Source organism: Rhinoraja longicauda, chromosome 1 (assembly GCF_053455715.1).
Source record: "Rhinoraja longicauda isolate Sanriku21f chromosome 1, sRhiLon1.1, whole genome shotgun sequence".
NCBI classification, from domain to species: Eukaryota; Metazoa; Chordata; class Chondrichthyes; order Rajiformes; family Arhynchobatidae; genus Rhinoraja; species Rhinoraja longicauda.
Window position 1 is genome coordinate 21,077,497 of NC_135953.1, and position 24,269 is coordinate 21,101,765.

The window sequence follows — 24,269 nt, forward strand, 5'->3', positions numbered from 1 at the left end:
GCTACTTTTGAGGAGGAGGGTTGATGGAGATATTTAACTTGCGTGCTGTTGCTGAACAAATGATGAATCATCCATCCATGTCCCAATAGAAACGTTTACCCAGACTAAATATTTACAATAATTTTGAATTCCAATTCAAATTGTCTACAAATAATTGTGAACATACCTGTCTGTGCTCTCTTCTTGACAGAGTATGTCCATTCAGAATCCGCCAAAGCATTCTGCCTGCTATTTTTGTGTCAATCCATAATAATCGGAAGCCATGATAGTAATGTTTAACTTCCTCTACAATCTTCTGACTCAAAGATATGCGCACTTCAGGCTCTATAGGGCTGTACACAGGACCTCCTTCTTCCAGTCGTTTATTCTTATCCTTTAGAGATTTCAGCGATTTTTCTACTTTGGAGTCATCGTACAGTTGATTTGTTGAATGCCACCATCTTACAGAAACATAACGGGATCCAATAAAATTCATATCGGTAGAAGTGCATGGCAAAGGAGAGCCCACCACACCACAGTATAAACGTTTTGACTCTTTTCTCCAACAACTATAGCGATTCCTCATATACAAAGAATTGCAGTTTGTGGATACTGTGCTGCAATTTCTGAGCAAAACATTTCTGAAGAGAAAGTAGAAAAATAATTAGGACAATAAAAATTATAAATAGAGCGTTTCTTCAATCCTTTTAGCATGTACAAGGTTCTAAGAGAAATTCTAAACTACATTTTTGAGAAGTTACAACCTAGTTATTTTCAGAATATCATTACAAATGAACACGTTTTATTCTTAGAGGCACAGGGAACTGCAGGTGCTGGAACAAAGCGAAACACAAAGTGCTGCTGTAACTCAGCGAGTCAGGCTTTATTCTTAGCTGGTAATAGTTTTGGAAAATGTTGGAAATAAATTTGAAAGCTGTACATCTGCAAGAATAAAAATAACGATGCAGTTTTCTTGGCAAACATTTGGGCAATTAAAGGCTGACAAATAAAGCCCAAACAACTTGCTGCCGACAGCAAAATGAGACAGATCAGTGCATTTCACACAGTGATTTGTATTCTTGGACACGTCAATTTTCACAGCTTTAGATAAAGCTAGTAACAGAGTAGCCCTCGTTTAGTTAGTTTGTTATTGTCACGTGTACAGTGAAAAGCTTTTTGTTGCGAAATATTTTATGCTTGATTACAATCAAGCCATCCAGTGTACAGACACAGGATAACGGGTACAAAGAGGCAAGATAAAGTCCAATTAAAGATAGTTTGAAAGTCTCCAGTGAGGTGGATAGGTCAGGACCGCTGGTGGGAGGCATGTTCAGTTGCCTAATAACAGCTAGGAAGAAACTGTCCCAGAACCTGGAAGCATCTGTTTTCAAACTTTTGTAACTCTTGCCTGATAGGAGGGGAGAAGAGGGAATGACCAGAATGAGACTGGGCCTCCATTATGCTGGTGGTCTTGCACAGGCAGCATGCAGTGCAGATGGAGTCAACGGAAGGGAGGTTGGTTTGTGTGATGTGATGGTCTGGAGTACATCCACAACTCCGCAATTTCTCGTAGTCTTGGATGGAGGTGTTCCCAAATCATGCTGTGATGCATCCCGATAAACACTTTCTGCAGCACATCTACAGAAGGTGGTGAAAGTTGTTGGGGATATGTCGAACTTCCTAAGGCTTCTAAGGAAGTGGAGACGTTGGTGTGCTTTCTTAGTCATTGCTTCGATGGGACTGGTCCAGAACAAATTGCTGGTGATATTTATTCCTAGGAACTTGAAGCTTTCAACCATCTTTATTTCAGCACCAATGTAAACTAGAGTGAGTGTACTGCTTCAGTTCCTGAAGTCAATCACAATCTCCATCGTTTTGCTGACATTGAGAAAAAGATTGTTGTCTTGGCACTAGGTTCCCAATCTCCTTCCTGTACTCCATCTCATCATTATTTGATATCCGGCCCACTAAGGTGGTGTTGTCTGCGAATTTGCAGATTGAGTTGAATTTGTGTTTGGTTGCACAGCCATGAGTGTATAAGGAGAATAGAAGGGGGCTGAGAACACATCCTTAAGGGGCACCATTGTAAAGACAGCTTATGAGGACAGTTCAAAAGTTTGACATAGCAAGGAAGAAACTGTTCCTGCATCTGGTGGTACACACTTAAGCTTTCTTCTGCCCAACAGGAAAGGGGAAAAGTCTGGGGGTGAAAATAGTCCTTGATTATGTTGGCTGCTTTCCCATGGCAACATAAAGTGCAGATAGAGTTGATGTGGGGGGGGGGGGGGGGGGGGGGAGAGGTGCTTTGTTCGATGAGCAGGGCTACATGAACAATTAATTTCTTGCATTCTTGGCAGAGCTAGTAGTAAGTTATCCCAATAGGATGCTTTCCACTATATCTGACATGTCATAGGGAGAGACTAGATTGGCTGGGGCCTTTTATCCCTAGGGTTTTTGAAGCCGAAGAAGGACCTTCTAAGAGGGAAACAAAATCATAATGGGTCTGGACTGGTCAGTCTTTCTCCCAGGGTTGAGGAGTCTCAACTAGAGCAAATAATTTTCAGGTAAGAGGGGATAGATTTAAAGGGGATCCGATGGGAAACTTTTTCCATAGAGGATAGTGGATATATGGAATAAATTGCCAAAGGAAGTGGTAGAGTCAGGTATGATTTCAATGTTTAAAAGACATTTGGGCAGGTATGTTTGGATAGGAAAGATTTAATTTAAAACGGGCCAGACACAGTTCGAGTGTCTGGGGTTATGGGGAGAAGGCAGGAGAATGGGGTTAGGAGGGAGTGATAGACCAGCCATGATTAAATTGCAGACATGATTGGCCGAATGGCCTAATTCTGCTCCTATCACTTATGACCTCATGACACAGGCAAATGGGACAAGTTCAGACAGGCAACTTAGTTGGCATGGATGAGTTAGGCTTAAGGGCCTGTTTCTGCACTGTATAACTCTCTAACTTAAAGGTATTTAATTACTCCCACATTAACTGCATGCAATTCTTGATCCTGCACCTTTAAAAATAATATATATTGGCCATAAATGTCTAAATTTACCAGAACATTCAAGTGTTAGGTTATAAGGAGATAAATGAAACAGACTTTTAATTCCCTGCAATATAGAAAGACGAAGGGCACTGTGATTGAAGTTTGCAAGATTTCAAAAGAATTGAAAGTGTGGAAACATGTTATGCTTGAACACAACTTGATCAATTGAGGGAGACGTTGGGGAAATACTCCTCATAAAAATCTGCCAAGCACATTCCATTTTCTCAGAAGCTGCTAGATCAGTTAACAACTTTAAGGCACCTGGCCATTATCAATATTGTTTGATAAATTGAAGTCAGAGTCAAATCATGGGGAGGAATTAGGGTTTGTGGTGGTGAATAAAATTGGGGTATGGTGACTGATGGCTCACCGGATGACTCATTAGGCTCATGGGTCAGGAATTCCTATATACAGCTATTCATATTCACCAACAAGATCATTTAATTTGATTCAAGAAATGAAATGAGCCAAAGTTTAAAGGCTACTGCCTACATCAGTGCTCTGAATCACCTGAAGCAATTTCAACGGGAAAGCTCCAAACTTCCACCATTTTCTTAACGTGACTGGAAAATGCTGATTGTGACACCATTATAAACAAAGTCAAAACTAACACAATTTCTATCTGCCAAATTGAAAATATGAAAGTTTCTTGTATCAATGGAGCATTTTGACCGAGGAATGCAAAGAAGAAAATTACATATTTTATTACACTATTACATTTTACATGACAGCTCATGGAAAGTCCAAGGTCCAAAGATCAAACAAAACTTTAGAACAATGTGATTTTGTTTGCTAAGAATCTTCCTGCACAATCAAGCATCTCTCTGTTTGCAAGTCTAACACTTATTCAAGAGGGAGAGGCAGTCAGAAAGAAATCCTAACAGAACAAACATTCTCTTGCCCAATTTAAGACTGACATTTAGCAATTTTGAAGGTAGACACAAAAAGCTGGAGTAACTCAATGGGTCAAGCAGCATTGCGGGAGAGAAGGAATGGGTGACATTTCGGGTCTAGACCCTTCTTCAGACTGATGTCAGGGGAGGGGGTGAGAAAAAGATAGAATGCAGTCGGAGACAGGAAGACTAGTGGGAGAACTGGGAAGGTGAGGGGATAGAGAGGGAAAGCAGGGACTATCTGAAGTTAGAGAAGTCAATGCTCATACCGCTGGGGTGTAAACTACCCAAGCGAAATATGAGATGCTGTTCCTCCAATTTGCGCTGGGCCTCACTGACAATGGAGGAGGCCCAGGACAGAAAGGTCAGATTGGGAATGGGAGGGGGAGTTGAAGTGCTGAGCCACCGGGAGATCAAGTAGGTTAAGAAGGACTGAGCGGAGGTGTTCAGCGAAATGATCGCAGAGCCTGCGCTTGGTCTCGCCGAAGTAGAGAAGTTGACACCTGGAACAGCGGATACAGTAGATGAGGTTGGAGGAGGTGCAGGTGAACCTCTGCCTCACCTGGAAAGACTGTTTGGGTCCTTGGATGGAGTCGAGGGGGGAGGTAAAGGGACAGGTGTTGCATCTCCTGCGGTTGCCATCTCCTGCGGTTGCCAGGGAAACTTCTCCTTTGACTCCTCCCACTTCCTCCAAACCAGAGGCGTAGCTATGGGCACTCGCATGGGCCCTAGCTACGCCTGCCTCTTTGTCGGGTACGTCGAACAATCCCTGTTCCAGACGTACACTGGCCCCATCCCCGAACTCTACCTCCGCTACATCGACGACTGCATTGGTGCTACCTCTTGCACCCATGCAGAACTCACTGACTTTATACACTTCACCTCCAATTTCCATCCTGCCCTTAAATATACCTGGACTATCTCTGACATCTCCCTCCCGTTTCTGGACCTCACCATCTCCATCACAGGAGAAAAATTAGTGACGGACATTTATTACAAGCCCACCGACTCGCACAGCTATCTGGACTACACTTCTTCCCACCCGGTCCCCTGCAAAAAGTCTATCCCCTACTCCCAATTCCTCCGTCTACGCCGCATCTGTGCCCGGGATGAGGTGTTTCAGACTAGGGCTTCCGAGATGTCCTCGTTTTTCAGAAAACGGGGCTTCCCCTCCTCCATTATAGATGAGGCTCTCACTAGGGTCTCTTCTACATCCCGCAGCTCCGCTCTTGCTCCCCATCCCCCCACTCGCAACAAGGACAGGATCCCCCTCGTTCTCACCTTCCACCCCACCAGCCAGCGGATCCAACATATCATCCACCAACATTTCCGTCACCTACAACAGGACCCCACCACTGGCCATATCTTCCCATCCCCTCCCCTCTCTGCAGTCCGCAGAGACCGTTCCCTCCGCAACTCCCTGGTCCACTCGTCCCTTCCTACCCAAACCACCCTAACCCCGGGCACTTTCCCTTGCAACCGCACGAGATGCAACACCTGTCCCTTTACCTCCCCCCTCAACTCCATCAAAGGACCCAAACATTCTTTCCAGGTGAGACAGAGGTTCACCTGCACCTCCTCCAACCTCATCTATTGCATCCGCTGCTCCAGATGTCAACTCATCTATATCGGCGAAACCAAGCGCAGGCTCGGCGATCGCTTCGCTGAACACCTGCGCTCGGTCCGCATTAACGCCACTGATCTCCCGGTGGCCCAGCACTTCAACTCCCCCTCCCATTCCCAGTCTGACCTCTCTGTCATGGGCCTCCTCCAGTGCCATAGTGAGGCCCGCCGGAAATTGGAGGAGCAGCACCTCATATTTCGCCTGGGCAGTTTGCGGCCCGGTGGTATGAACGTTGACTTCTCCAACTTCAGATAGCTCCTCTGTCCCTCCCTTCCCCTCCTCCTTCCCAGATCTCCCTCTATCTTCCTGTCTCCACCTATATCCTTCCTTTGTCCCACCCCCGACATCAGTCTGAAGAAGGGTCTCGACCCGAAATGTCACCCATTCCTTCTCTCCCGAGATGCTGCCTGACCTGCTGAGTTACTCCAGCATTTTGTGAATAAATCGATTTGTACCAGCATCTGCAGTTATTTTCTTATACTGGGGAGGGGGTGGTTTGGGTGGGAAGGGACGAGTGGACCAGGGAGTTTCGGAGGGAACAGTCTCTGCGGAAAGCAGAAAGGGGTGGAGATGGGAAGATGTGGCCAGTAGTGGGATCCCGTTGGAGGTGGCGAAAATGTTGGAGGATTATATGTTGTATGTGATGGCAGATGGGGTGATTTTGAAGAGGGTACACTTCTCCCAATTCTTCTTTATTCACATAAGGATCTTCATACTTTAATCACTGGCATTCATGATGTTTGCATATCTATGTCAGAGAGGCGATGCAGATATAGTTATGAAATAGGACAGCTTTGTCCGTTGCAAGTCACAATTTCTGAACAAAATAACTGCCCAGAAACTAATAGTGAAAGTACACTTCATTGGCAGGAATTTTCTAGCGTGCAATTTCTCCAGTGTCACACAGCCTTCAACGCTCCTCCAACGTAGGTAGCGCAGCGGTAGAGTTGCTGCTTTACAGCGAATGCAGCGCCAAAGACTCAGGTTCGATCCTGACTACGGGTGCTGTACTGTAAGGAGTTTGTACGTTCTCCCCGTGACCTGCGTGGGTTTTCTCCGAGATCTTCGGTTTCCTCCCACACTCCAAAGACGTACAGGTATGTAGGTTAATTGGCTGGGTAAATGTAAAAATTGTCCCTAGTGGGTGTAGGATAGTGTTAATGTACGGGGATCGCTGGGCGGCACGGACTTGGAGGGCCGAAAAGGCCTGTTTCCGGCTGTATATATATGATATGATGATAAGTCTATTCAGGGAGGTACTTGTGCAACAAAATTGACCAGTCGACGTCTTCAAATACAGACGTGGGCATTATTATATTTAACGTAATAAATAGATCTCAGTAGAATAATAGTTTAATAGAGAATTTATTCAACTTTTAAGTGCTTATGATATTAAATTCTACAATTAACATAGAAAAATAGGTGCAGTAAGCCATTCGGCCCTTTGAGTCAGCATCGCCATTCAATATGATCATGGCTGATCATCTAAAATCTGTACCCCGTTCCTGCTTTTTCCCATATCGCTCGATTCCTTTAGCCCCAAGAGCTAAATCTAACTCCCTGTTGAAAACATCCAGTGAATTAGCCTCACTGCCGTCTGTGGCAGAGAATTCCACAGGTTCACAACTCTCTGGGTGAAAAAGTATTACCTCATCTCAGTCCTAAATGGCCTACCTTTTATTCTGAAACTATGACCCGTGGTTCTGGACTCCAACATCGGGAACATTTTTCCTGCATCTAGCCTGTCCAATCAGAGGATTTTATATGTTTCAATAAGATCTCCTCTCACCCGTCTAAATTCCAGTGAATACAACCCCAGTCGACCCATTCTTTCATCATATGTCAGTCCCGCCATCCTGGGAATTAACCTGGTAAACCTACGCTGCACTCCCTCAATAACAATAATGTCCTTCCTCAAATTAGGAGATCAAAATTGCACACAATACATCAGGTGCAGTCTCACCAGGGTCCTGTACAACTGCAGTAGGACCTCCTTGCTCCTAAACTCAAATCCTCTCACAATGAAGGCCAACATGCCATCAACTTTCTTCAGGAGAGGGGAATAGGGGTGAGGAGGGGGGAATGGGGGTGGAGGCAGGGTGGGGGACTGGAGATGGGGGCAGGGGAGGGGCAAGTTGGGGTGGGCTAGGGGAGATGGGAGTGGGTCAGTGGGGGCACAAGGGGGATTGCATACGGGGGGGGGGGGGAATTGAGGGTGCGACACCAATACAGGAGAGACTTCGGGTCCATGGCTCACCCTCTCAGTCACACCCTCTCCCCTTCCCTGCCCCCCCTCTACGAGGAATGGACCCAATGGGTCCACTTGGTCTAGTCATCTATAAAAATGAATAGCCCAGTTTTTATATGATGCAAATAAAACAGTAGGCGAGAACTTAGTATTAAAAAGAGTCAGTAAAATCAAAGTAACCCTCAACATTGTAAATTAGTTCATTGTATTTTTAATAGTGGTCACAAAAGCTAGAACCAAAAGAGCATAAAGTGAGAAAATAACTATTTTCCAAATAGCAAAAATGTGGAACAATCCATTTATAATCGCTACAAAAAGTGTATTTGAAGTGACACATTAAGGGACATTAATTTTCAAAAATATTTACAATATTTGAGGAAAAAACAACTAATTGAGCACTATTAGTGAACTGAACTAAATATTTAAATTATTTAAAATAAGAGGGCTACATTTTTTGACAGAAACCATTTAAGACAAACTTGTAAAATAGAGCCATTTTTGATGGTTTCCAATCTCGTCAAACATGATATAAATATCAAACATGATATAAATAATTGTTTTTACCTGTGGCATGTCAACCTCAGTGCAGTGCAGTCAAGACATATAACATCAAAGCCACCTAGAACAGGAAACAGCAAATCAAGATATGGCATATAAATTGAAATGTATCGAAGCTAGCAGACAAATGTTGTCTAAAAGAAAGAGCAAATTAATTGTGTTAAGCACGAATAGTTTTTAAATTGACTTAATAGATTGTTAACACCCAAGTCTCAAACTGATGAGTTAAATATTACTGAAATTACTTAAGGAGGTGGCTCTAGAAATAGTGGAAGCATTGGAGATCATTTTTCAATGTTCTATAGATTCAGGATCAGTTCCTGTGGATTGGAGGATAGCAAATGTTATCCCACTTTTTAAGAAAGGAGGGAGAGAGAAAACGGGTAATTATAGACCAGTTAGTCTGACATCAGTGGTGGGGAAGATGCTGGAGTCAATTATAAAAGACGAAATTGCTGAGCATTTGGATAGCAGTAACAGGATCATTCCGAGTCAGCATGGATTTACGAAGGGGAAATCATGCTTAACAAATCAACTGGAATTTTTTGAGGATGTAACTAGGAAAATTGACAGGGGAGAGTCAGTGGATGTGGTGTACCTCGACTTTCAGAAAGCCTTCGACAAGGTCCCACATAGGAGATTAGTGGGCAAAATTAGAGCACATGGTATTGGGGGTAGGGTACTGACATGGATAGAAAATTGGTTGACAGACAGAAAGCAAAGAGTGGGGATAAATGGGTCCCTTTCGGAATGGCAGGCAGTGACCAGTGGGGTACCGCAAGGTTCGGTGCTGGGACCCCAGCTATTTACGATATACATTAATGACTTAGATGAAGGGATTAAAAGTACCATTAGCAAATTTGCAGATGATACTAAGCTGGGGGGTAGTGTGAATTGTGAGGAAGATACAATAAGGCTGCAGGGTGACTTGGACAGGTTGTGTGAGTGGGCGGATACATGGCAGATGCAGTTTAATGTAGATAAGTGTGAGGTTATTCACTTTGGAAGTAAGAATAGAAAGGCAGATTATTATCTGAATGGTGTCAAGTTAGGAAGAGGGGATGTTCAACGAGATCTGGGTGTCCTAGTGCATCAGTCACTGAAAGGAAGCATGCAGGTACAGCAGGCAGTGAAGAAAGCCAATGGAATGTTGGCCTTCATAACAAGAGGAGTTGAGTATAGGAGCAAAGAGGTCCTTCTACAGTTGTACCGGGCCCTGGTGAGACCGCACCTGGAGTACTGTGTGCAGTTTTGGTCTTCAAATTTGAGGAAGGATATTCTTGCTATTGAGGGCATGCAGCGTAGGTTCACTAGGTTAATTCCCGGAATGGCGGGACTGTCGTATGTTGAAAGGCTGGAGCAATTAGGCTTGTATACACCGGAATTTAGAAGGATGAGGGGGGATCTTATTGAAACATATAAGATAATTAGGGGATTGGACACATTAGAGGCAGGAAACATGTTCCCAATGTTGGGGGAGTCCAGAACCAGGGGCCACAGTTTAAGAATAAGGGGTAGGCCATTTAGAACGGAGATGAGGAAGAACTTTTTCAGTCAGAGAGTGGTGAAGGTGTGGAATTCTCTGTCTCAGAAGGCAGTGGAGGCCAGTTCGTTGGATGCTTTCAAGAGAGAGCTGGCTAGAGCTCTTAAGGATAGCGGAGTGAGGGGGTATGGGGAGAAGGCAGGAACGGGGTACTGATTGAGAGTGATCAGCCATGATCGCATTGAATGGCGGTGCTGGCTCGAAGGGCTGAATGGCCTACTCCTGCACCTATTGTCTATTGAAAAAAATCCAGACTACATATTCAGTCAATTGTGACTTCCAATACACTTCCAATATCCAACGACAAAATTGTCTGAAAATTTAATCATGCATATATTGGAAGGTAAAATTCTAAATGTCCCAGGTAAAAAAAGATGAGTTGCGTTAAAATTCAATTTTGCCTGACTGCATATGACACCATTTACCATTCAACTTTATTTTTTAATAAAAATAATTCAACTGCGTGCTGTGCTTTGAAAATGAAGCAATATTCTGAGATTATTGCCAACATATGTATGTAGTATAACAGGCATGTGAGTGAGGTAAAAAAAAAAGAGGAAAAGAGCCAACCGCTTCCGCGAAGCATACAGTGAGGTCAAAAAATCAGAATTTAAAAAAAAATGTACATACAAAATTATCAGTTTCAAGCCCCTTTTAGTGCATTTTAGTGCATTAAAAACAGACATTACAAAATAATGTGAATATGTCACTCTACACCAATAACATTTTGAAGTAAATTCACACGTTAATTGATAATCAGCCCAAAAGGGTGGTAATTGGCGTTTCTGCTGTTTTATATTTTAACCCTGTCTTAATTAATTTAGTTATATAATCTTGCACTTGAATTTAATAATTACTCATTACAGTTCCACCACTGATTTTCTGGCACTCTTGGTTCCAGAGCTTTGCTGGTTTACCCAGCAGGCCAAGGAAGTCGGCTACGGGGTTAGATTTGCTGGCTCCAGCTGGGCTGGAGTTCCAGAGCCCCGGCCGCAGGTTGCAAATTCAACCCACTGATCGGCCATGTAAGTCCCGATGAGGTCGAGATTGATTGCCTTGCACAGCCTACGTGCCACATTTTCAGGGAGACTTCCAGGGCGCGGGGGATTTCTCGCGGAACCCCTAGTGACCTCTAGCGGAACCCTGGTGTTCATTACAAGTCTATACAACGTTTATTTATTTTTCTTTCGATCCGATTTCTCCATTTATTTGGCAAAGTGAAAAACGCGGAAACCATGTAAAAAGCACGGGAAATGGATTTTAAAAACGCGGAAATCCGCGGAAAATTCACGCTTGGTATAAGCAATTTAAGAATCAAATAAATATTGCGACCTTTCAAGATCTTGAGCAATGTTTGAATTGCTGAACTTATTTTCCAATCTAATTAAATATTGTTCAGTTTCCAAGATTGCATTCAATTTAAAATCAACTCCTGTCTTGTTTAACATGGGTATATCTTTTTTTCCAACATACTTTAACAATAAAGCATATTAGCAGGTCTTGTTATCGCCCGCCTAGCATGGCAGCCAACACAGCTTGGGATGTGCCAGCAGAAGGGATCTGCTACCTCCAGAGTTCAAAAGAGTAACCAAGCAGTGCATATTGCAGCCATTGCTCTCAAGAAAGAAGCAGCTAAATTGTGGATCCGACACTTTAGGTCATGATTACATCGTGCCTAGTAATTCACCTGGAAACCTTTCTCACGAGTGGTTCTTACCTACCTCATTGTCAATGAGAAACTAACATCACTTAAATAACATCTCCTGCACTTCGTCCTACTGGGCTGCTTGATCCATACAAGCAATAGCCTCAAGGTGGATGGTATGGAGAAAAATTATGGTTTAATTTATCGTCAAGCAAAGTAATTCTATTGCTGAGAGAAGGTGAAATTAGTATTTACATAAACTTGAGATTATCCAAACCCCTTAAGGTTCTAATGCAAAAATAGGAATGTCATCCTGCAAGTAGACCTATTCAATTATAGTTAATGGAAAGAGATAAGGTTGGTCTTCCAGGTTGGGCTCTGAAAAGGCAGAAGTCTGATATCAATAGCATCAAAGGGTACCAGGTGAAAGTAGATTGTGAGTCAATGTTGAGGTCAAAATGATATCTGACAAGTGGAAATCTTTGAAATGAGAACAAGAAAGAATGTAAGGAATTAGGAGGGCAGAAAATATATTTGGCAAGCCAGATTAATGAGAATGTCATAACATTCTACAAATAGATCAAGAGCAAGAGGGTACCGAGGAAAGAAGGGATCTCCTTAGGGACCATATGTGGAGTCTGGGGATGTGAATCAATACGTGGAGACTGGGTATATGGCCACGGTATTAAATGAATACTTGTCAACTGTATTTACAGAAGAAAAAGACAGAATGTGTCTAGGATAGAACTAGTATATGGGTGATGGCTAATCGGCGCAGACTCAGTGGACTGAATGGCTTGTTTCCATGCTGTATCACTAAACTTAACTAAAACTCTACCTTCTGTCTTTTTCTTCGGTAAATAGAGTTTTAGTTAAGTTTAGTGATACAGCATGGAAACAAGCCATTCAGTCCACTGAGTCTGCGCCGATTAGCCATCACCCACATACTAGTTCTATCCTAGACACTCGGGACAATTTATAGAAGTCAATAAAACCTCCAAACCTGTATGTCTTTGAAACGTGAGGGGGAAACCGGAGCACCACGAGAAAACGCACGCGGTCACAGGGAGAAAAAACTCCATACGGACAGCATCTATAATCACGATTCAACCCGAGTCTCTGGCATTGTAAAGGCAACAACTCATCTATTCACCACCAGGGAGTTCAGGGAGGGCTAAACCAATAACCTGGAGCATGTCAGGTGGAGGTATGAGATGTCTTGGAATGCACAATGATTTATACATCCAAGGCTGAATGTGATCTATCCCAGGATACAATGGAAAGCATGGGAGAAGATAGCAGGGCCCTCACAGAAATGTTTGCCTCTTCATAGCCAGAAATGATATACTGGAAGACAGGCCGTTAACTAACAGAGTTCCTTCATTTGAGAAAGGAAGCAGTGTTAAATTTGGGAACTACAGGCCAGTGAACATAATGCTAGTAGTTAGGAAATTGTTGAAGAAAATTTTCAGGGATAGGATTGCGTACCATTTGGAAAGGGAGGGAAACCCTGCCTTTATAATTTGACATGTGAACAATGAAAATGATTGAAGACAGGGAAGTAGATATTGTCTTTATTGACTTTAAGGCATTTGTTTAGGTTCTGAATAGTAGGTCGATACAAAAGGTTAAGACACGTGGGATCCGAAGTTAGCTAGCTACAGGTTGCTTGCATGTCATGGCAGGATTCCATTCCCATGGCTGGTTGTAAACTGAACAGTTGTCAAATTAGAAATGTTGTGTGAAGTCAGAGTCATAAAGTGATACAGAGTGGAAACAGGTCCTTCGGCCCAACTTGCCACACTTGCCAACATGTCCCAGCACACTAGTCCCACCTGCCCGCGTTTACTCCATATCGCTCCAAACCTGTCCTATCCATGTACCTGTCTGTTTCTTAAATGCAGGGGTAGTCTCTGCCTCAACTATGTCCTCTGGCAGCTTTTTTCATACACCCACCACCCTTTGTGTGAAGAAGTTACCCCCACAGATTCCTATGAAATCCACTTCACCATAAACCTATGTCCTCTGGTCCTCGATTCATCTACTCTGGGCAAGAGACTCTACCCCATCTATTCCTCTCATGTTTTTTTATACACATTGCACATGTGGTTGCCACATGGCAAATAATGCCTTCAGCCCTGCATCAACTGAGAAATTAACCCCATCGATCTCCCAAACATTTGTTTGAATGTATGGACTGTATGCAAATGAGATGTTTGTACGCTAAGGAAGACTTGTAATTGGTCCAAAATAGTCGTGACAATAGAAGGCACGGAAGACTATACATGACTACAACCAAACTATTCAGTGTACAGATAGTGCACGGTAAAGTCTGATAAAAGATAGTTCAAAGGTTTCCAACGAGGTAGATTAGAGATCAGGACCTCAGTCTTGGGGCCAGAGGACCATTCAGTTGCCTGATACAGCTGGGAAGAATGTGGTAGAAGGATGTATTTATGATCAAAATTCAGTGTCCAGCAGTGTTTCAAAGGGAAAAGTGTTGGCATCTTCTCCATTTGTGAATTATATTAATAACTTGGATGTCAATGTACAAGGTAAGTTTGTAACTGACATGAAAATTGACGGTCTTATGAATAGCAAGGAAGGTTATTCAAAGTTACAGCAGAATACAGGTCAGTTTGAAAATTGTGTGGACCATTGACAGATGGAATTTAATTCCAAGAAATGTGAAGTGATGAATTTTGAAAAGTCCAATAGCAGTCGGAGAAATACAATAAATGGTAGAAGAGCAAGAAATGTTGATGAACAAAGGGGTCTTGGGATTCAAGTTCGTCAGTGCATGAAAGTGGTCATTCAGATAGCCAGGATTATGGAGGCAGCTCGTGGCATGCTGCCTCCAAATGTCTGAACACAGAACAGAAAAGTTGGAAGATTGTTATATTTGTACAAAACATAGGTTAGACTACACTTGGCAACCACAACTGCATACAATACTCCAATCTATATCCAATCCATATAAAGGATGTGCTGAGCAAGGGAGTGTGGGGTGAAGATTCCCAAGTACGTTACCTGGACGAGAGGACTCGAGTTATCAGGAGAGATTGGACTGGCTCAGACTGTTTCCTCTTTAGCAATGGAGGCTGAGGGTGACCTTATAGACATTCATGAGGGGCCTAGATAGAAGAAAACAATTCTTCTATCACAACTACGATTTTTTCCCGTGTACGCAATGCTTAAAACTGTATAGCAAATGATTTATTGGCAATACATTATCCAAGTTTATGCGGACACCATATACAATTTGCAGGACTATGTCTAACTACCTTATACAGATTGATAAATCTGATACTTTTATCTTCTGAATCTACAATAATCCAACACTACCTTTAAACAATAATTTTTCTGTTGATGCTTGGCTCTCAAAGTAAAAATATCACTGTGATCTCACAAAAGCTCCCTTACAAGTCATTTCATCATAGCAGCATCAAAACTACCTCGAGGCAAAAATATCTCTTACAAAAGTGTAAGCACCAAACTTAATTATTGTTTTATTATGTTAGATATTTTTAATTCATCAAATAAATGCCCATAATTCAATATGTTAGTTTAATGGTCCTCATAGTGGAGTACCAATTGCCTGATTAAGAAACTATATCCATAACAATTGATGAAATAGATTTTGTGGGGGGTGGGAGAAACTTTTAAAAATCTCTTTCCTCGACGGAGATGCGACTTTTTCCGTATCGTATCTCCGTCCGCACTGTGGCCTAACATCGTTCTTTGGCGGTCCTTTGCTGGTGATCGACTTCGAAGGCCTCAATCGCGGAGCTTCGACCGCCCTGAACACGGGAGCTTCGACCACTGCCTGCAGGAGCTTCGATCGTCCCGACTGCGGATGGTTCAACTGCTCCGACCGCGGGAGAAAAGGAGGGAAGAAGATAATACGTTATTGCCTTCCATCACAGTGCGCTGTGGTGGTTGTTTTTGTTCATTTTTTATGTAGTTGTGCATCTTGTTGCTTCTTTGATATGACTGCATGGCAAACCAAATTCCTTGTATGTTTTTACATACCTGGCTAATTAATTAATTATAATTTAAATTAAATGTGGGGTCTGTTCCCAAGAAAATACTAAACTATCCTGTTATTTTGATTCCAGTGAACAGAGAGATAACCACAACATCTTCAGGATAATGGCTCCCAGGGGGCTCAGTGACAAGTCAGTTGTTGGCACCTAACTTGCTGCATTCCGAAAACATGTTCAAATCATTAACAGATCATAGAAGGCACGGAAGACTATACATGACTACAACCAAACTATTCAGTGTACAGATAGTGCACGGTAAAGTCTGATAAAAGATAGTTCAAAGGTTTCCAACGAGGTAGATTAGAGATCAGGACCTCAGTCTTGGGGCCAGAGGACCATTCAGTTGCCTGATAACAGCTGGGAAGAAACTGTCCCTGTATCTGGAGGTACCCGTTTTCCAATTTCTGCACCTAGCCTGATGGGAGAGTGAAGAGGGAGTGACCGGGGCGAGACTGGTCCTTGATTATGTTGGTGACCTTGCCAAGGCAGCATGTAGTGTTTATAATGGAATATTCTTTGGTGTGGTCAATAATTTATTGCACACCGAGTTCTTTAAGAGTCAACTATCATGGCACGAGGGTCAATAGACAATAGACAATAGACAATAGGTGCAGGAGTAGGCCATTCAGCCCTTCGAGCCAGCACCGCCATTCAATGCGATCATGGCTGATCACTATCAATCAGTACCCCGTTCCTGCCTTCTCCCCATACCCCCTCACTCCGCTATCCTTAAGAGCTCTATCCAGCTCTCTCTTGAAAGCATCCAACGAACTGGCCTCCACTGCCTTCTGAGGCAGAGAATTCCACACCTTCACCACCCTCTGACTGAAAAAGTTCTTCCTCATCTCCGTTCTAAATGGCCTACCCCTTATTCTCAAACTGTGGCCCCTTGTTCTGGACTCCCCCAACATTGGGAACATGTTATCTGCCTCTAATGTGTCCAATCCCCTAATTATCTTATATGTTTCAATAAGATCCCCCCTCATCCTTCTAAATTCCAGTGTATACAAGCCCAATCGCTCCAGCCTTTCAACATACGACAGTCCCGCCATTCCGGGAATTAATCTAGTGAACCTACGCTGCACGCCCTCCATAGCAAGAATATCCTTCCTCAAATTTGGAGACCAAAACTGCACACAGTACTCCAGGTGCGGTCTCACCAGGGCCCGGTACAACTGTAGAAGGACCTCTTTGCTCCTATACTCAACTCCTCTTGTTACGAAGGCCAACATTCCATTGGCTTTCTTCACTGCCTGCTGAACCTGCATGCTTCCTTTCATTGACTGATGCACTAGGACACCCAGATCTCGTTGAACTCCCCCTCCTCCTAACTTGACACCATTCAGATAATAATCTGCCTTTCTATTCTTACTTCCAAAGTGAATAACCTCACACTTATCTACATTAAACTGCATCTGCCATGTATCCGCCCACTCACACAACCTGTCCAGGTCACCCTGCAGCCTTATTGCATCTTCCTCACAATTCACACTACCCCCCAACTTAGTATCATCTGCAAATTTGCTAATGGTACTTTTAATCCCTTCGTCTAAGTCATTAATGTATATCGTAAATAGCTGGGGTCCCAGCACCGAACCTTGCGGTACCCCACTGGTCACTGCCTGCCATTCCGAAAGGGACCCATTTATCCCCACTCTTTGCTTTCTGTCTGTTAACCAATTTTCTATCCATGTCAGTACCCTACCCCCAATACCATGTGCCCTAATTTTGCCCACTAATCTCCTATGTGGGACCTTGTCGAAGGCTTTCTGAAAGTCGAGGTACACCACATCCACTGACTCTCCCTTGTCAATTTTCCTAGTTACATCCTCAAAAAATTCCAGTAGATTTGTCAAGCATGATTTCCCCTTCGTAAATCCATGCTGACTCGGAACGATCCCGTTACTGCTATCCAAATGCTCAGCAATTTCGTCTTTTATAATTGACTCCAGCATTTTCCCCACCACTGATGTCAGACTAACTGGTCTATAATTACCCGTTTTCTCTCTCCCTCCTTTCTTAAAAAGTGGGATAACATTTGCTATTCTCCAATCCACAGGAACTGATCCTGAATCTATAGAACATTGAAAAATGATCTCCAATGCTTCCACTATTTCTAGAGCCACCTCCTTAAGTACTCTGGGATGCAGACCATCAGGCCCTGGGGATTTATCAGCCTTCAGTCCCATCAGTCTACCCAAAACCATTTCCTGCCTAATGTGGATTTCCTTCAGTTCCTCCATCACCCTAGGTTCTCCAGCCCCTAGAACATTTGGGAGATTGTGTGTATCTTCCTCAGTGAAGACAGATCCAAAGTAACGGTTTAACTCGTCTGCCATTTCGTTTAATTTGGAGGAAAGTCTAGATTTGTTTTTGTTGGAGCAAGGGACTGTAAGGGGGACACCTGATAAAGGCTAACAAAATCATGATGGGCAAAGATAGTAGGATACTTTCTGCCCTTAATAGACGGTAAATAGACGGTAAAAACTTTAGGGCATAAATGTAGAACGAGGGAAAAAAAAGAACTTCTCCTACTTTCAACCTGAAGAGCACCCAATGGGGACTCTCAGAACACTCAAGATGGACTTCAACCAGCAAGGCACAGTATACTGTATGCTAAAGACCAAATACCAGTAAATGTATTTGTATACATTAGTGTAGGAAGGAACAGCAGATGTTAGTTTACACCGTAGACACAAAGTGCTGAAGTAACTCAGAGGGTTAGCGGTGAAAAAAGAATAGGTGATGTTTTGGGTTAAAACCTTCAGACTAATTAGTAGTTGGTCAGCATGACCAAAGTGGATCAAAGGGCCTGTTTCTCTATTGTATTATTCTATATCACTAAGTTTTATAGTAATTTGTGCATCACCTAATATTACAGACTCAAGTTGGCTGAACACCGAGTGCTGAAGTGGTAGGCAATCAGGAGATAACCAAGATGGTCCCCCAATCACCACTTCTGGTCAAAGATAGAGGCAAACACTTCAGGACTTCACCAGCCTCCTACCAGTATCTGAAACAAGGCCAGAGCTTTGATCTGAGAAATTAATTACAGGATTTATTCTATCAATGGCATAATTGATTGGGTCTAAGGGCCTGTTACCACGCTGCATCTCTAAAGTAAACAAGTTGTTTTCCAAAGTCGCAGCGTACCTTTGTCAGTTTAGTTTTTCTTGTCTCAGACTATGTGTCACCTATACCCTTCAGGACATCTTAGCAATAAAAATGAAAGATCACTTTGAAGCTCTTTGGTTAGTATCCACCAGAGTACCCATCCTTCAATCCTTCTGACCAGAGGTCAAAATCTACGTTTAAAACTCTTAAAACCATCTTTTCACTAAATATTATTGCAGTGCCAGCACAATAGAGATGGTCCTTGATTATAATGCAGGGACAGAAGGGAAAGAGAGATGGCTAACTAGATAATTTCAAAAGGCAGAAAGGAATCAAATATATCTGTGGATCCTGGCCTTCCTGGATAATGATGGGGGATCTTTCTTTTTAAAAGGACGTCAGGGAAAGTAATAATTTGATGCTCTGGTCACTTAGTCATTAGATGGTTTTATTTAAATAAGCAAATTTAAATTAAATAGCTATTGCGGTTTGACTTGAAGTTGTGCATCTGAATTATTGATCACTGTGCAACCAAACCCTTAATTTAACCTGATATTTAAATGCCAGTTCCATGCACTTGTCTGCAATCCAAAAATCAAATACTTAAACAGAAAACTTAAAAATAGCCATACTGATAACAGCGTGTATGATTATAAATAATTATTTAATTCAAACAAAAGCAATTTTGATTACATGGTATATTGCACTTCATGCAAACTGTTTATCACATTGCGATTACAATTCAGTTTGCTGTATAAAAAGAACAAAGTCCTCTTGAATGGGATAAAATTTACATTGTTCTGCTCAGAAGATGATACACCTCTCTTCGTTCACTTCTCCAGAAGGTGAACCCATCGTCTTGTCTTCTAAAGTGATAATCTCTTGCTTGTTCCGTGTAACTCAGGTCAGTAATTTCAAAGGAAGCTGATAAACCCAAATTACAAACAATGGATGGAGGAAATACAGAGGCTCAATTCTTCCTACAGAAGTTTGTTACCGTTTTCTATTTGATACTTGATGGCATGAAAACCAAAATCTTAACTTCATCTACAAAGGGAAGACTGCTGCAAAACAAGATTGTGATATTGCTCCAATTCTTTTCCTGATTTTTTTTGTTGCAGTGTGCGTTCACTATCAAACTTCTCAAGGATTGCACATATCTTCAGAAACATAAACCAATAGCAACTGCAAGGTCATTCTAGTTTCAAGCATGAACAACAACATGGAGATGTTACTTGCACTTTGCACTAGTTTCAAACCAAGCTCCTAGCCATTACTGACTATTTTACTGAAACATACAAAAGACGACTCTTTACAAAAAATGCATGACAAAAGATCTCATACAACCTGGTCTCTCTGCAAAATATTGCTGTCCAATAATAAAGAATCTGGCCAGGTTCCTGGAGGTCATGGACCACTTTTCTCATCTCTCAGAAGTCATGGTTCAACGATGAAACTCACAAGTGTGTTTTTGCACTGAAAGCAGTCTTTCTTTCAATATGGAATGGAATACTTTATTGTCACACGTGACCAGGCACAATGAAATTATTTGCTTGTATACCCTATGTATTCAAATAGCTGTATTTGAAAGGGTATTTGAAGATCAAGACCCTTGATTTGACACAAAACCTACAGGCCACCAGCAGAATTAATCCTTCTGGACAAGCGGTAGCAGGAATCTCTAAGCACTTGAAAGACACCACCAATGCCATCTCTGCAGCTCTCCAAATCGTCTGGAAGGATTAGCAAAGCAATGCCGTGTACTCTCCAAAACAACATCAGCATAAAGCTGGAGTAACTCAGCGGGACAGGCAGCATTTCTGGAAAGAAGGGATGGGTGATGTTTTGGGTCGAGGGATGTTGCCTGTCCCGCTGAGTTACTCCAGCTTTTTGTGTCTATCTTCGCTTTAAACCAGCATCTGCGGTTCCTTCCAACACATTTTGTCTTCAGCATTGAGGATCCAATTACACAGTCGCCTCATTTGAATGAATGAATAAGTTTATTGGCCAAGTATGCATATAGAAGGAATGTGCCTTGGTGCTCCGCTCACAAATGACAACACAAACATACAGTTAACAATTAACAATAAAGCATAACCACATCAAAACAATAAGGATACAACATTACGGTCTAAACATGTGGGTGAAAATAAACCAGGGCAAAAATGAGACTAGACTTTGGTTATTGAGTAGAACTATCACTCGTGGGGAAAAAAGCTGTTTTTATGTCTGGCTGTGGCTGCTTTGACAGTCCGGAGTCGCCTTCCAGAGGGAAGTGCTTCGAAGAGTTTGTGGCCAGGGTGAGGGGTCAGAGATGATCTTGCCCGCTCGCTTCCTGGCCCTTGCAGTGTAGTTCGTCAATGAGGGGGAAGGTTGCAGCCAACAACCTTCCCAGCTGTGCGAACGATCCATTGCAGCCTCCGGATGTCGTGCTTGGTGGCTGAGCCAAACCAGACCATGATGGAGGTGGTGAGGACGGACTCAATGATAGCAGTATAGAATTGGACCATCATTGCCTGTGGCAGATTGTGTTTCTTCAGTTGCTGCAGGAAGTACATTCTCTATTGGGCCTTTTTGACTGTGGAGTCGATGGTGGCCTCCCATTTAAGGTCCCTGGAGATGATGGTTCCAAGGAACTTAAATGACTCCACAGATGTGACTATGGTGTTGTTGATGGTGAGTGGGGGGAGGGAAGGGGGATCGCTTCGAAAGTCTACACATGCCACATCATTTACATACTCAACACTGGAGCCCTGAAACGGAAGATTACCAGACAGAGGAAAATCAGACAACACAAACCACAAAATTGGAATTGGAGCAAATGATCCTCAGTAGGGGGAACCTTATAACCATGCCTTTTAATGATGAGCACTTCCTCCCTGGGGAAAAGGCGCTGACTGTCTACCCTATCTAGGTGCCCATACATATATACTTCTATCAAGTCTCTCCTCAACCTCCAACGTAGACACTATTCTAGAATGTTCTACCCACCGGTTATGTATCATTCTTCAAAGCTAGTACATTTATCACCATGTCCAAATGAGATCAATAGATCACCGAAAGTAAAACTTTCATTATGAAGCCTGAAGAACAACGATAGCTTAAAATATCAACTAAAACAAAATACTGTTGGGAAATAAAATTCAGTTGCTCACTCAATTTCCACGAAAACACGGGGAGGCTATCTTTTCCGTAATTACAGTAGAGTAAAAGGGCAGCAACGCCATAGCAACAGAGAAACTCGTCAGAGCTAAGACAAGTAATGATTAAAACAAGACTGATTGTTCCATTACATATACATTAGTGTCCTTGCAAAATGTTTCCATGTATCATATAGCCAGCGAGTACACTGGTAAACACTCGTGCGAACATTTAAAATGTAACCTCCATCTTAATTCTTGAAAGCGGAAGGAAAATAGTAACACCTGCAATTGGGGCCTACCATGAATCTGCTCAGCCTCGCTCATTGTTTAACAGACTATTAATATACACTGGGGAGAAGACAATTGCGCAACATTTCAGCTTTGAAAACACAGCCCGACATTATTCACATTTAAAAACCAATTCGTTTCAATCTACGGACGTACCTTTCCTGATTTCCCGGTACACCATTTTCGGCGCCCTCAGCACAGAAAACCGGGAGCCGCCGGTAAACAACATGAAGGTCATTTTCCTTGTCGCCGGCGAGTACCGTGCACAAGAAGAAACGTCGAAGTGAAAACGAACTTGCCCTTCGAGGAAGCTACCATTTATATAATTGCCAGAAAGTTAACCATCCACGTTTCAATGAGTCAGCGCCTGACACCACCCGATCACACCATGTCCCCTCTAAGCGTCTCTCTCACTCACACACACAGACAAGCCGCCAGCCCGATTCAGCTGGTTGTTCCGACTATAAAGACCGCCGGCCACCAGAGTGCAGCACCATTCGACCAATATACGAGAGGAAAACAAAATCCCTCGGCCGAGCCGTCATCCGTCCCAACAACAGCGCTCCCCCGCACCACCCACCCCGAGGTGCCTCATTGGTCGGCTAACGGTAATGGCGCGCAACGTCTCGCGCCTCCGGAGTGAAGCGCCGCGCGAGGTTCTGCCGGGCCCGACGTCGTGCTCGGTCACGTGGGATGCCGGAGCGCTGCCGCTGCCTTTTTCAAATCAGGTTCGGTTGGGGAAAAGCGCGCGCTCGCGGGCAGGCGCGCCGGGGATGATCGGTTGATTGTTGTTGATTGTTGTCCCCCCCCCCCTCTCTCCTCCTCTCGTGAAGGGCCGAGCCTGTCGATTGTCCGTTTGGAACCGCGCGCGGTTTTTCTCCAGAGGAGGGAGAGGCTGGTTGGGGAGAAGGCAGGCAGGCCGGCCGGCCGGCTCCGATGGCATCACGTTTGTCTTTTAATCCCCCCTCCCTCCTTAAGATTGTGTGAAAGGGGTGAAGGAAAATATGATTTGTTACTCGATTTTAAAGCAAAAGGATCGAAAGGCGAGGAACAGAGTGGAGGGGGGGAGCAAACACTATCATGGCTGATCTATTTTTCCCCCCACCACCCCATTTCCATGCCCTTCGTAATCCACCAAAAAGTCTTGTCCCGTTGCTGGCGCTGGCGCCGGCTCCCTCTCTTCATCCCCCTCCTCCCCGCCGGCCCGCCGGCAGCCAATGGGAAGCGAGAGTTTTCGCGCTGATTGGCTTCGTTGAAGAAGAAGACGAAGGAGGATGATGATGATGGGGAGGATGAAGGGAGCGAAGGAGTTACTGTACTCACTGGAAGTACAGTAACCGCGCTCGGGAGGGAGGGAGGGAGGGAAGATGCGCCCATAACAGGTTCGCTCGTTTTCCTAAATTCCCCGATCTGCTCGTCTTTCTGCCTTCCCCCTCCCCTTCCCGGCTTTTTTTTTAATTTATGTTGCGTGCAAACGCGTGAACCGCTAAGCGGGCCAGCGGCGACGGCGGCAAAAAAAAAGGTGGCTGACCAAGAATAAGGTGGCCACTGAGCTGCAGGGACTTAGGCCGCACGATGGTCCAATCAGGAGGTGGGCAAGCAGTCAGTCTCTTGAACGAAACATGAGATATATATTTTTTGTTTTCCTTGCTTGCACCCTCCAAGTTCCACACAGGTCTGCAGCACGTATGTAATATCAGTTCTGATCCATTATCTCAGTGCGATCACACGGATGATTAATTCCCACTGCGTGCAAGCACGGTGAATGTGGATTCAACCTTTTTTTAATATACTGCCGTTCAGTTGAATGTGTGCATTGCTGCTGCTTTGCTGTATGTATGGAGGGCAGCCATGTTACAATTTAGGATTGGTCTTTCAATGTTGCGATCTCATCGAGATGCTTTGAATTTAATTTCAGTTTTTGCAACGTGTTTTTGTAGCTGGCAACATTAGGGGATTATTTTAACTTCGCTGGAGGTTTTGCAATACAAGGTAGAGATTATCAAATAAATTTGTAGGGTATGCTGTATCCAGCTGAGAATAGACCATTGGAATAACAAAAAAGGCCATTTTGTCAACGCAGTACCAGTTATGTTGCATTTAGTAAACTGGATTACCAATCAAGGGGTTTG

At 43.4% G+C, this 24,269-nt stretch overlaps 2 protein-coding genes across 10 annotated transcripts in view; one reads left to right on the forward strand and one right to left on the reverse strand.

Moving 5' to 3' along the window:
* letm1 (leucine zipper-EF-hand containing transmembrane protein 1) overlaps nucleotides 1–22,679 on the reverse strand; it is a 74,784-nt gene extending 52,105 nt beyond the window's left edge. For 2 of the 3 annotated variants that reach the window (XM_078415891.1, XM_078415822.1), the window contains exons 1-3: nucleotides 22,294–22,679; nucleotides 8,365–8,419; nucleotides 167–620 (exon numbers count right to left, since the gene is read on the reverse strand). In XM_078415891.1, coding sequence (XP_078272017.1) covers nucleotides 167–620; nucleotides 8,365–8,419; nucleotides 22,294–22,375 — 591 coding nt within the window. In that variant the 5' untranslated portion in view covers nucleotides 22,376–22,679. Of the gene's footprint in view, nucleotides 1–166; nucleotides 621–8,364; nucleotides 8,420–14,576; nucleotides 14,681–22,293 lie in introns of all 3 variants that reach the window. The other variant, XM_078415951.1, reaches the window with a different exon arrangement.
* Nucleotides 22,680–22,743: 64 nt separating this feature from the next.
* The window catches only part of nsd2 (nuclear receptor binding SET domain protein 2), a 110,387-nt gene continuing 108,861 nt past the window's right edge, over nucleotides 22,744–24,269 (forward strand). The window contains exons 1-2 of one of the 7 annotated variants that reach the window (XM_078415608.1): nucleotides 23,759–23,823; nucleotides 24,078–24,129. The gene's annotated coding sequence lies outside the window, so the exon portion shown is untranslated. Of the gene's footprint in view, nucleotides 22,866–23,482; nucleotides 23,824–23,982; nucleotides 24,130–24,269 lie in introns of those variants that run through there. The other 6 variants (XM_078415346.1, XM_078415250.1, XM_078415435.1 and 3 more) reach the window with 6 other exon arrangements.